The following is a 13,261-nucleotide window of genomic DNA, read 5'->3' as shown; positions in this document are numbered from 1 at the left end:
TCCTCTCCTGGCCTGCACTATAAGGGAAAGGAAAATGTAGAGCCCGCTTGGAGTTGGCAGATGGTCACAACCTGGCATGGTCGGAGTGGCTCAGGCCTGCTTACTTGTGTCAGTGAGGGGCACCAACTTCTTGTCTTTCTAGGACCCTTAGATGCATCATTACATTGTTTGAGATTACATTATTCTGTTGATGTTTTCATTTATAGCTATAAACTTTGCTTTTAGAACTGCTTTTAGAACTGTATTATGTCTCATAAGCTTTGGTGTTTTAAGCTTCCATTGTCATTTGATTCTAGAAACTTTTGTATTTCTTCCCTGATTAATTCTGTGATCCAATGATAATTAAATAATATATTATTTAATCTTCATGTGTTTGCATAGTTTCTGTGGCTTCTTTTTTTGTTGATTTCTAGTTTCCTTCTGGTATAATTTAGAAGTAAGCATAGGATTATTTCAGTTCTTTTGTATTTATTTAAGTATGCTTGGTGGCATAAAATATAGTCTACTTTGGATAAAATTTCATGTGATGTTGAGAAAAATGTGTATTCTGTTGTTGGATAACACAATCAGTAGATATCTGTTCAGTGGTGCAGTTTAATTCTGATATTCCTTTGTTGATTTTTTTTTTGTACCGGAGATCGAACTCGGGACTTTGCACTTTTGAAGCAGGTACCGGAACAACTGAGCTAAATCCCTGGCCTGCTTTGTTGATTTTTTTGTCTGCTTGACCTAATTGAGAGTGGGATATTGAAGACCCACCCCCTCAATGATTGCACTGGTGTCTATCTGTCCTTTTTTTTTTTTTTTGGCAGTACCGGGGATTGAACTCAGGACCTTGTGCTTGCAAGGCAGGTATGTTGCCACTCAGCTAAACAGCTGGCCCAAGGTTTAAGTCTTTTTTTTTTTTTGGTACTGGGGATTGAACTCAGGTCCTTGTGTATCTGTCCTTTTAAGTCCAGTCATTTTTGTTTTATGAAGTTGAAGTTCGGTGTGCTGACATTCAGTACATAGATATTTGTATCTGTTATCTCTTCCTGTTGAATAGTTCCCTTTACCAGTAGGTAGTGGCCATCTTTGTCTTTTCTGATCAGTTTTGGCTTGAAGTCTGCTGTTTCTGAAAATAAGGCAGCGACTCCTTCTTGTTTTCAGGCCTTGACTGAATAGAATCATTTTCCATCCTTACATTTTTCAGTCTATGTACTTTCTTTTGGATGAAATGTAGGCAAAAGATGTTTGCATTTTCATTTTTTATCAAATCTACCAGTCTGTATCTTTTGATTATGGAGTTGAGACCACTGATATTGAAAGTTACTACTGTAAGGTGTGTCCGGAATTATCACTGCATTATTGTTCCAGTGCTGATTCCTTCACTTTTCTTTGGTTTAACAATTATCCCAGTTAGATTTATACTCCCTTCGGGACTCTTTGGTGCAGGTTGCCTCCCTGTCTCTGTCTAGCATACCCTTAACTACTTTCTGCAATGCTGGTTGAGGAGTCATATATTTCTTTGCTGTCCAAAGTCTTTACTGTTAATTTCGAAGGCTAATTTTGCAAGATACAAATGTCTGGATTGACTATTGTTTTCTTTTATGCCTTGAATGAAAACCTTCACTCTAAGCTCTCCAGATCTTTTACATTTCTTTTTAAATTTTTTTTATTTTATCGGTACATTTTAGGTATACAATACAATGGCATTCATCACTGGAAATTTGCACCTTTGCATAATCTCTCTTGGTTCTTATTTTTTCTCCCTTCCCCTGCCCTCCCTTCAACTCCTCCATCCCTCCCTCTTTAAAAAGACTTTGTTTCCATTTTTTCATTTTCTCATATTAATTCCATTCCCTTTTTCCCTTTCCCCTACCCTTTCCACTTCCCCTTTCCCTTTGCCCCTTTTCTTCCTATTTCACATTATCTATTATAACTTTTAGTCCTTATTTACACTTTCAGTTTCTCACACTAGAGACACTATTCGGTATTTACACATGTGTGTCCTATTTATTTCACTTAAGAGTATCGCCTCAATGTGCATCCATTTAGCTAAAAATGTCTCTGGGTTTTCATTTTTTATGGCTGAGTAGTACTCCATTTTATTTTTTAAAAACACATTTTCTTTATCCAGTCTCCAGTTGATGGGCATTTGGGCTGTTTCCAAGTTTTAGCTATTACAAACTGCGCTGCTATGAACATGGGTGCACATATATCACTGTGGTATGATTCTTTTAATTCTTTGGGGAAGATACCCAGCAAGGGAATAGCTGGGTCAAATGGGACTTCCAGTCCTAGTTCTTTGAGGTATCTCCATACTGATTTCCACAGTGGTTGCACCAGTCTACACTCCCACCAGCAGTGAAGCAGGGTTCCTCTTTCCCCATAGGCCCCCCAGCATTTGTTATTGGTTGATTTCATGATAGCCATGCTTTCTGGGGTGAGGTGGAATCTCAGTGTTATTTTCATTTGCATCTCTCTAATGACCAATGATGTTGAACATTTTTTCATATGTTTATTTGCTATTTCTACTTTGTCTGAGAAATGTCTGTTCATTCCAGATGCCCATTATTGGATTCGGTTTTTAAATTGGGGAGATCCGATTTTTTAAAAAGTTCTTTATAGATTCTAGATAGTAGACCTTTGAGGAACAGCAGGCAAAAATTTTTTCCCACATTGTGGTTTGTCTCTTCACTCTGTTGGTGGTTTCTCTTGCTGTGCAGAAGCCTTTTTTTTTTTTTTTTTTTTTTTGGTACCAGGGATCGAACTCGGGACCCCTGGCCCCCTGTGCAGAAGCTTTTAAGTAAGAAGAGATCCCACTTGTTGATTGTTTGTGCTAGTTCACAGGCAACTGAGGTTTTGTTCATAAAATCTTTTCCTACACCAATGTCTTCAAGAGTTCTACCTAACCTCTGTTCCAGTCAGTTTGGCATTTCTGTTTTAATATTTAGATCTTTAATCCATTTAGATTTTAGTTTAGTGCATGGTGAGAGATATGGGTATAGTTTTAGTCTTTGGCAAGTTGAAAGCCAATTTCTCCAGCACCATTTATTAAAGAGGCTATCTTTCCTCCAGTGAGGGTGTTTGGCTCCTTTGTCAAAGATGAGGTGGCTGAGTGTCTCTGGGGTTGTTTCTGCATCTTCTAATCTGTTCCACTGGTCCTCAGGTCTATTTCTTTGCCAGAACCATGCTGTTTTTATCACAGTAGCTTTGTAGTATAGTTTCAAGTTGGGGGTTGTAATACCCCTTTGCCATGTCTCTGTTACCTAGAATTGCTTTTGCTATTCTGGGTCTCTTCTTGTTCCAAATGAATTTTTGGGTCGTTTTCCCAAGGTTCGTGAAGAACGCTGCTGGGATTTCAATTGGGATTGCATTGAATCTATATAGCAGTTTTGGAAGTATGGCCATTTTCACTACGTTGATCCTTCCTACCCAGGAGCAAGGGATGTCTTTCCATTTTCTGATATCATCCTCAATCTCTCTTTTCAGAGTGCTGTAGTTTTCAGAGAAGAGTTCTTTGATTTCTTTAGTTACGTTGATTCCTAGGTATTTCAGTTTTTTGGATGCTATTGTGAAAGGAATTGTTTGCCCTATTTCTCTCTCAATGAGTCTGTTGTTCATGTACAGAAAAGCTATTGATTTTTGTGTGTTGACCTTGTATCCAGCCAATCTACTGAATTTGGTTATTAAGTCTAGAAGACTTTTGGTGGAGTTCTTGGGGTCTTCTATGTAGAGTATATGTCATCTGCAAATAATGATAATTTGACTTCATTTCCGATCTTTATTCCTTTTATTTCTTTCTCTTGTCTAATTGCCATGGCTAATATTTCCAAAACTATGTTGAACAGGAGTGGTGATACAAGACATTCTTGTCTTGTTCCTGATTTTAGTGTGAAGGATTTCATTTTTTGACCATTTAGTATGACATTGGCTGTTGGTTTTTCATAGATGGCTTTTATCAAATTGAGGTAGAGACTCTCTATTCCAAATTTTTGTAGGGTTTTTATCATAAATCCGTGCTGGATTTTGTCAAATGCTTTCTCTGCATCTATTGAGATGATCATATGGTTTTTGCGCTTGCTTCTATTGATATAGTGTATTACATTTATTGATTATTACATTTATTGATTTGCATATGTTGAACCATCCCTGCATCCCTGAGATGAATCCCACTTGGTCAGGGCGTATGATCTTTTTGATGATCTTCTGCATTCTATTTGCCAGTATCTTATTAAGGATTTTTGCATCTATGTTCATTAGTGAGATTGGTCTATAGTTCTCTTTTTCGGTTGAGATTTTCTCTGCTTTGGGGATCAAGGTGATGCTTGCTTCCAGGAATGAATTTGGGAGTATTGCTTCCCTTTCAATGTCATTGAAGAGTTTAAACAGTAGTGGCAGTAGTTCCTCTCTAAATGTCTTATAGAATTCAGTGGTGAAGCCATCAGGACCCGGGCTTTTCTTAGTTGGTAAGTTTTTAATTACGTTTTCAATTTCATTGATTGGTATTGGGTTGTTTAGAATTTTTAGGTCTTCTTCATTAAACTTTGGTAATTCATACATATCTAGGAATCTGTCCATTTCTTCTGTGTTTTCCATCTTATTGGCGTATAGGTTCTTGAAGTAGGTATTGATGATCCTCTGGATTTCTACTGAGTCTGTTGTAATTTCACCCTTTTCATTCCTTATTGCATGGATTTGGGCCTTTTCTTTCCTTTTTCTGATAAGGTTGGCCAAGGGTTTGTCAATTATGTTGATTCTTTCAGAGAACCAACTCTTGGCTTCATTAATTTTTTGTATTGTTCTCTTACTCTCCATTGCATTGATTTCTGCTCTGAACTTTATAATTTCCTCCCTTGTATGAGCTTTGGGTTTGTCCTGCTCTTCTTTTTGTAGAAGCTTGAGGTTCAGCATCAGGTTGTTTCATTGGGCTCACTCTGTTTTCCTAATATGAGTATCCATTGCTATGAATTTCCCTCGCAAGACTGCTTTCATTGTGTCCCATAGATTCCGGTATGTTGTATTGTCATTGTCATTTAATTGAAGGAACTGTCTGATTTCTTCTTTAATTTCCTCTGTGACTCATTGGTTATTCAGAAGTATGTTGTTCAATTTCCATGTGTTTATGAAATTTTTGCAGTTTCTTTTGCTATTGATCTCCAATTTCATCGCACTATGGCCTGATAATATAGAGGGGGTAACTTCAATTCTTTTCCACTTATTTAAATAAGTTCTATGAGTATGTGGTCTATTTTGGAGAATGACCTGTGTGTAGCTGAAAAACTGTGCATTCTGAATTGGTGGGGTGGAACACCCTGTAAACATCTGTTAAGTTCATTTGTTCAAGAGTTTGATTGAGTGCTAGTATTTCATTATTTAATTTTTGTCTAGTTCATCTATCTATTTGTGACAGTGGAGTGCTGAGGTCCCCCAATACTTTTTTTGTATTAATTTATTTATTTATTTTATTCTTAAGTTCTTTTATTGGTACATTTTAGGTATACAATACGTTTACATTTGTCATTGAATGCTTGTACCTGTACATGATGTACCCCAATACTATTGTATTAGTTCTTATATGATTTTTCATGTCTGTTAGTATTTGTTTTATATAGTTGGGCGCACTAGTGTTTGGTGCATAGATATTTATGATTGTCATCTCTTCCTCTTTGATTGTTCCCTTTACAAGGATGTAGTGTCCTTCTTTGGCTCTCTTAATCAATGTTGGTTTGAAATCCACTTGATCTGCAAAGAGGATAGCTACTCCTGCTTTTTTTTTAGTTCCTGTCACATGGAGTATTGTTTTCCACCCTTTAACTTTCAGTCTATGAGTTTCTTTTTGAATTAAGTGTGCTTCTTGTATGCAGCATATTGTTGGATCTTGCTTCTTGACCCAGTCTGCCAGTCGATTTCTTTTGATTGGTGAGTTGAAGCCTTTAACATTGATGGTTATAACTGATACGTATTGACTTATCATTGTCATGACTTTTTCTTTTTGTTGGATTCTCCCCCTTTGCTTTTAATTTCTTGTCATGCCCATTGGATTCATTCTGCTGGGCTTCCTGGGGTTATGATCCTCATCTTTTCCTAAGATTTTGTCTAAAATTTTTTGGAGTCCTGGTTTGGTATTCATGAAGTTCCAAAGTGTTCTTTGTCATGAAATATCTTATTTCTCCATCAATTTGGAAAGATAGTTTTGCAGTGTACATCAATCTGGGTTGGAAACTGTTTTCCTTCAGGGCTTGAAATAAGTCACTCCAAGCTCTTCTTACCTTCACGATTTGTGTTGAGAAGTCTGCTGTGATTCTGATGGGCTTTCCTTTGAATGTGATTTGTTTATTTTCTCTAACTGCTTGTAGAACTTTGTTCTTCTGTTGGGTTTCTGGAATCTTAACAAATATATGCCTATGTGTAGATTTTTTTTTAACAAGGCTAGTTGGGGTCCAATATGCCTTAACTGTATGTCAAGTTCTTTTCCCCTGCTTGGGAAATTTTCTGCCATTACTTCTGTGAACAGTTTTTTTTACATTGTCTGCACCTCTCCTGTTTCTTCATTGACTCCACTCTTATGTTATTCTTCTTTGGATCATCTAGCAGCTGCTGGATTGATTTCTCATGGTTCCTTACAATTTTAAAGCAATTTTTTAATTCCTTGTCACTAATTGCAATTTTATCTTCTATATCTGAAATTCTGCGCTCACATTGGCTCATTCTGCTGTGTAAGCTTTCAATGGAGTTTTTAATCTTCTGGAAATCTGTTTGTATCTGTTATGGATTCCATTTGTTTCCTATGTGGGATTCCATCATGTTCCTCAGCTCCTCTATTTTTTTTTAATCTGTGTCCTCTCTAGATTTAGTAATCATGTCTTGCACTATGGGCACAATCTCTGCTGCTATCTGAGAGATTATTTCTGATTTCATTTTTTCCAGATCCTCTTTTGTTGGCTGTTCAGGGAGTCCAGGTGGTTGAGTATCAGATTATTGCATCTCATTTCCCTTTGGGGTTGCTGTAGGTGATCTGGAAGTCTGGTTTTGAGGCTTGTTTATGTGTCTTCTCATTTCAAAGGGGGGGGGGAGTGGGGGTTGCTGCTGGTGCCCAGGTGTCTCTCCTCCTCTGTGCTGGAAGCAGTGGTACATCGGCCCAGAAGCCTCCTCCTCTGCGCTGGGAGTGGTGGCACATAGACCCAGAAGCCTCCTCCTCTGTGTTGGGCAGATCTTTTACATTTCTGGTGAGAAAACTGCAGCATTCTGATGGACTTGCTTCTATAGGTTACTTGTTTTCTGTAACAGATTTTTTTTTTTGGTACCAGGGATTGAGCTCGGGTCCTTGCACTTGTGAGGCAGGCAGTGGAACCACTGAGCTAAATCCCTGGCTCTTTTGGATTTTTGGAATTTTGATTTTGTGTCATGGAGAGGTTCACTTCACATCTCTCTTGTACTTGAATAGTGAATTCTTTTCCTAGATTTGTAGATTTTTCTGCTATAATTTATGATGTACTGCATCCATCTTGTCTTCTATTTTTGATACTCTTTCCTCACACTGGCCAAGTCTGCTACTTATGCTTTCCATTGAATTTGTTGTATCATCCATCTCCGTTTCATATCTTTTCATCCATTCTCATTCTTCACCAAAGAGGTCATTCATGTCTTGTATTATCTTATTCAAATCATTTAGTTTATTATTTGCTTCTTTAAGCTCATCAGACATTTTATAATTACAATTCTTCATCTGCTTAATTAAATCTCTGAGGTTCTTAAACATCTTATGCATCTGTTTATATGTTTCCTCTTTTATCTCTTCAAACATTTTGCTCATTTACTCTGAGTTCTTGGCCTATTGCTTCCCCTACTTCTGTGTCTGTGAGAACAGCTTTTGGGGAGCTCAGAATCGGGGGGCATCTTGTTAACCTTGCTTTTTCATGTTTCTATTGTTTCTGTGCTGTGGGTTGGGCATCACCTAGATGGAAAAACTCTATCATTACTGAGATCTCTTTAGTTAGGTTCTGTTTCCATGTGATGTGTCCTGAGCTTTGGTTGCTTTGGTGTTTTCATCCCTCTTCATCCTGCTCAGCATAATGTCTGAGGTTTTCTTTGTGTTCACCCTTCTCCCGGGGTCCTGACCCCAGCACTATGCAGAGAGGAGCAAATGAACTGTGTGTACAGAGACAGGGCCAGGATTCCTATTCCAGACTGCTTGGTTCTTGTCTTGTCTTGAGTTTCTCTGTGGTTTCTAGTTTTACTGTCAGCTCTTTCTTGATGTCTGGAGCTCTTCTTTTTCTTTTCATTAACTTCTTGTCTTCCGGGTGTGTCAGTTCCAGGTGTCAGAGAAACTGTATTTTGCTACCAGCTTTTACACTACCATTTTTAGTCCTTGATCCTATTCAAGTGTAAAAGGGGAGAGGACAAGAGAGAGGAGAGGAAGAGGGAGAGGAAGAGGGAGGGGGAGGGGGAGGGGGAGAGGGAGAGGGAGAGGGAGAGAGGGGGCAGAGAGAGAGAGAGAGAGAGAGAGAGAGAGAGAGAGAGAGAGAGAGAGAGAGAGAGAGATTGTTATGAAGCCTTCTCCACCATCCATCTCCAAGACTTTTCCAGAAACACTACATGCATTAAATAGTAGCTCCCCATACTTTCCTCCCCCTGCAGCTCCGGTCACTTTATTTTTGAATTTAAATGCAACATTTTTTGCAGTGCTGGGGATGGAACACAGCGCCTGCTGGATGCTAGCACCCCCTGAGCCACAACCCCAGCCCCAGTGCATCCTAATCTTCTGTAGGTCTTTATGAATTCACCTAGCCATGTGTGTCCTGGGTATTTCCTGGTATCAAACTCCAACCCGCACTAGCAGGTGCCAGGATTCCCTTCCCTGGGGTGGCCATGCAGTGTCTCCCGTGTGGATGGACCACACTGTGCTCATCCATTTCCCAGTGGGCACTTGGGAGACATCCACCTTTCTTCCGTTGGCAGGGATGCTGCTCGTTGGTCCTGCAGGAGCATTCCAATGCCTGCCTGCCTCTCTCTGCCACAGATTCGATGGAGGGGAATGCGGGACATAGGGGCGAGTCTTTGGATAGCACTGGTGGCCGGTGTTGAGACAATCTGTTAAGTAGTCCCAGGTGGCCTGGAACTCAAAATTCTCTCCTGAGTGCTGATGTTACAGATTTGTGTCACCACATGCTGCTCTATGGTTAGGTTTGGGGGGTGGTAGTGAGAGACAAATCCAGCCGTGCTGTTTCTTTGCTGTGAGTTCCTTGGTCACAGCTTCGTCCTCTGTGAAAGAGGGATACAAACACTTCCTGTGGCAGATCTCCAACATTAACTGTGTCACTCACGTTCCCCCTAGACGTGGTCGCTCTCATCCATAATGCTCTGTCCTCTCCTCTCCCCCAGCAGCCCTGACCCATGGAGCGGCTCCAGTGTCCCAGGCGGCACTGTCTCTCCGGGCTGCTCTTACAGCTGCTCCTGGCTGTCTGCTTCTTCTCTTACCTGCGAGTGTCACAGGACCATCCCACAGGGTCCCCTAGACCAGGGCCCAGTGCCACGGATCCTGTCCCCACAGCTCCCTGTGGGTCTGCAGGGCTGGCGTCCCCCACACAGCCCACCGGGCCCCGGGCCCTGCTCATCCTGCTGTGGACGTGGCCATTCAACAGCCCGGTGTCTCTGTCCCGCTGCTCGGACATACGGCCGGGCACAGCCCACTGCCACATAACCGCCAACCGCAGCGTGTACCCCGGGGCAGACGCGGTCATCGTACACCACCGGGAGGTCAGCTACGGGCCCAAGACAAAGCTCCCACCCTCACCTCGGCCACCAGGCCAGCGCTGGGTGTGGTTCAGCATGGAGTCGCCCAGCCACTGCAGCCAGCTGCGGGCCCTGGATGGCTACTTCAACCTCACCATGTCCTACCGCAGCGACTCGGACATCTTCACGCCCTACGGCTGGCTGGAGCCCCGGGAAGGCCACCCCACTGCCCTGCCAGTCAACCTCTCGGCCAAGACCCGGCTGGTGGCCTGGGCTGTGTCCAACTGGAAAGAGAACTCAGCCAGGGTGCGGTACTACAACCAGCTGCGGGCGCACCTCCGGGTGGACGTGTACGGCTCGCATCACCTGCCGCTGCCCCACAAGGCCATGCAGGAGCACCTGGCCCGGTACAAGTTCTACCTGGCCTTTGAGAACTCGCAGCACCCCGACTACATCACGGAGAAGCTCTGGAAGAACGCACTGCAGGCGCCCGCTGTGCCCGTGGTCCTGGGCCCCAGCCGGAGCAACTATGAGCGCTTCCTGCCGCCCGACGCCTTCATCCACGTCGACGACTTCCCGAGCCCCCAGGCCCTGGCGCAGCACCTGCTGGCACTGGACAAGGACGATGCCCGCTACCTGAGCTACTTCCGCTGGCGGGAGACGCTACGGGTGGGCACCAGTAGCTGGGCCCTGGCTTTCTGCAAGGCCTGCTGGCGGCTGCAGGAGGGGCCCAGGTACCAGACGGTGGGCAGCATTGCTGCCTGGTTCACATGATGCAGCCAGCCTGGCCTCCCCGGGGAACTCACCTGTGGAGGACTCATCATCCAAGGCCCTGCTAGGGGACACATCACCATGCTGTTACCATCCAGAACCCTCCCCTGCTGGGGACCTTGGCTGCTGGGGGACCTCACCCTGTCAGACCCTTGTCCCTGGGGAGCTGGTTCTCTGGGATCTTGCTCACTGGTGACAATTCTTCCAGCTGACTGGCTTGTGATGTCCTTGCCATTTTCCAGATGGGTGTGATGCAAGGCACATGGATGTGTCCCTCCTTGTCCTAAAATAGCCATTTCCCCTTCTGCCCCCACCCCAATCTCCAGAGTCACTTCGGACTGTCCTATCTGGGGGAGGGGAGTGGTGTTGTCTATTGCACAAAGGCCAGGATTGGGCCAATCACCCCAAGGTGCCCAGGAGAGACCCTGTGTACCAGGATGGATGTGACCCCCAATGTCAAGAGACGGGAAAGCACTGCTCCTGACCCTTCTGTGACCCTGAAGGTCAGGCCCTTTGGGAGGATGTCCCTGGGGGTGGGTGCTGCCAGGATGAGGTGACAAAGACCCAAGGGAGCGGGGAGTGGAGGGCTAGACTGTCAGGGTCTGACAGGGCTGGGCTGGGACACGGGACCTCTCCTGCCCTGTGCCTGGGGTGAGTGCAGCTGGCGTGTGGACCAAGGCATGAGTAGCAGGATGGCAGAGCTCAGGGAAGGGCAAGCGCATGACTGAGCACATGGGTATGGAAGACTCAGCCTGTGGTGGTCTGGACCTGTCACGGGGGTGTGCTGGGGGCTCGGGCTTGTGTGTGCCTGTGTGCTTCTGCTTGCATGCGGGCCCATGTGTGCCAGTGGGTGGAGGGTTGTTTGGAGCATGTGGCTCTGTCACCCTGGAAGGGTGCCTCCATTGTGACACTGAGAGGCTGGTGTACAAGGTGCTTAAATGACTGAGGCCATCTGTCACTGCCACTGGGACAAGGCTGTACCTGTGTGACCCTATGTCTGTGTGTGTGAGGATGAGGCTGGGGGGTGTGGCCCCATGAGTGACCCGTGTGCCTCTGGGGATAAGCCATGACCTTGGGGTCCCCTCTGTGCAGGCAGGAACCAGAGTCCGGGGTCTGTGTGTGATCCATGTTGGTGGTGACACTGTCCCCCATGAGTGTGCATGCGTGTGTGTAACACTGGGACCCCTGCCCTGTGCATGCTGGGTGCTGCTGAGAATCTGGCCCCAGGGCCTTTGTTTCCAGTTCTTAGGCAGCTCATGCCAGTGGTCAGGTGCTGGAGCTGGCAGGAGATGAGGAGGCCCTGGGAGGGTGTGCACAGGCACACCCTTGCACACATACCATGCATGCACACACACACACACCGAGGCAGGGAGCTTCCTCGCTGCATATCCCAGCTCCAGCACCCATCTTTCCCCTTTTGTCCGGGGCTGAGCAATTTCCCCTCTGAGGCTTGGGGCCTCCAGGGCCAGACAGGATGGGGAAACTGAGCCACTTGCCCTTTGCAGCATTTGGGGACTCCAGCCTCTGCTAAGCCTGGGCTGAGTCAGCCCATACAGAGCAGGAATCCACCACCCCAAACCTCAGAGTCAGAAGTCTGTGGGGGCAGGCAGGGACCCCAGCCAGTCAGGGGCCTGCAACTGCTTCCAAGCAGACCACCCACGGCTGGGGCCTGGCCACCAATCCTTGCCCCAGGGCTCCCTGGAAGTCCTGCTCCATAGCTGCCTTGAGTGTCTCCAGCTGTGGCAGGGGTTGGGTGGGGTGGGGCAGGGAGCCAGGAACCAGGCTGCACCGGAAGGCTCGGTGGTCCTCCTGGGGGTGACTTCTGATGGTGATGCCCTCCAGCCTCAGGATGGGCACAGAGCCTGTGAAGTGCTTGAGGAGATCCTGAACTCAGGGGTGTGGGAGAGAAGGGGAGGCCGGTACCTCTGGGGCCCCCAGATTTAGGGGAGGAGGGACCCATGCCCTCAGGAGATACCTCAGGGAAAGGGGGCCCGAGGAGTGCTCCCGGGAGGTGGGCGCAAGGGAGGTGATGTCTCCTAATGGGAAGGACAGCGGGAGGGGACCAGGCCTTAGGAAAGCTGTCAGGGCACAAGGGGGAGTTGTACCTTGCAGACAGCCTCAGAGGGACAGGAGGGGAGAGGTGCACGCTCTCTGCCCTCCCCCACCCTAAGACCCTGGCGCCGGCCGACCCCTCCCTGGGCTCTGGGAACAAAACACCCGGCCTTCTACCGCCACCTGGGTCTGCCAAGCATCAAGGTGACACCAGGGACAAATCCAAACACCCGCCCAGAGCTTTTTTCCAATCCTTCGTGCAGGCCCGTCGTAAATCCCTCTTCCAGGCCTGGCCAGGGCTTTTATGGGCCCAGGACCCAGGTCTCTGGGGACCCAGCTCTGCCCCAGCAGGAGCTGGCTTCGGCTGGATGGGGCTGGCGCCCGCCCAGTTCTACACCCACCCAGAGATGGGCAGCGTGCGGGTACAGTATTTTTAGCTGGTGAAAGGAGAGCGCGTCAGGCAGGGGAGCCCTGGGTCCTCCTAGACCCCATTATCTTCATCCATATAATGGCTCATCCTCTCTCCGACCTCAATGCCCCTCTGTGCCCTCATCAGCACACACTGAAGGAAGATGCAGATAGGGTTATGCCCGGGAGGAGTAGGGGTCCAGCGGCAGATGGGAAGGATGGTCCTAATGACCCTGCACCCACCTTTTTCTGAGATAGTCTTGCTATGCTGTCCTCCTGCCTCAGCCCCTCGAATGCTAGAATGATAGCCGTG

At 46.0% G+C, this 13,261-nt stretch overlaps 1 protein-coding gene across 1 annotated transcript in view; it reads left to right on the top strand.

Moving 5' to 3' along the window:
• Window positions 1–12,185, top strand: part of LOC101714266 (3-galactosyl-N-acetylglucosaminide 4-alpha-L-fucosyltransferase FUT3) — a 38,424-nt gene extending 26,239 nt beyond the window's left edge. The window contains exon 2 of the mRNA XM_004866067.3: window positions 9,370–12,185. Coding sequence (XP_004866124.1) covers window positions 9,379–10,491 — 1,113 coding nt within the window. The 5' untranslated portion in view covers window positions 9,370–9,378 and the 3' untranslated portion in view covers window positions 10,492–12,185. The remainder of the gene's footprint in view (window positions 1–9,369) is intronic.
• The last annotated feature ends 1,076 nt before the right edge of the window (window positions 12,186–13,261 follow it).

This window comes from Heterocephalus glaber, unplaced genomic scaffold (genome assembly GCF_053883595.1).
Source record: "Heterocephalus glaber isolate CG9 unplaced genomic scaffold, H.glaber_assembly_v1.0 deba00001760, whole genome shotgun sequence".
Taxonomy (NCBI): Eukaryota; Metazoa; Chordata; class Mammalia; order Rodentia; family Bathyergidae; genus Heterocephalus; species Heterocephalus glaber.
This window is presented reverse-complemented; position numbering and strand designations above follow the sequence as displayed.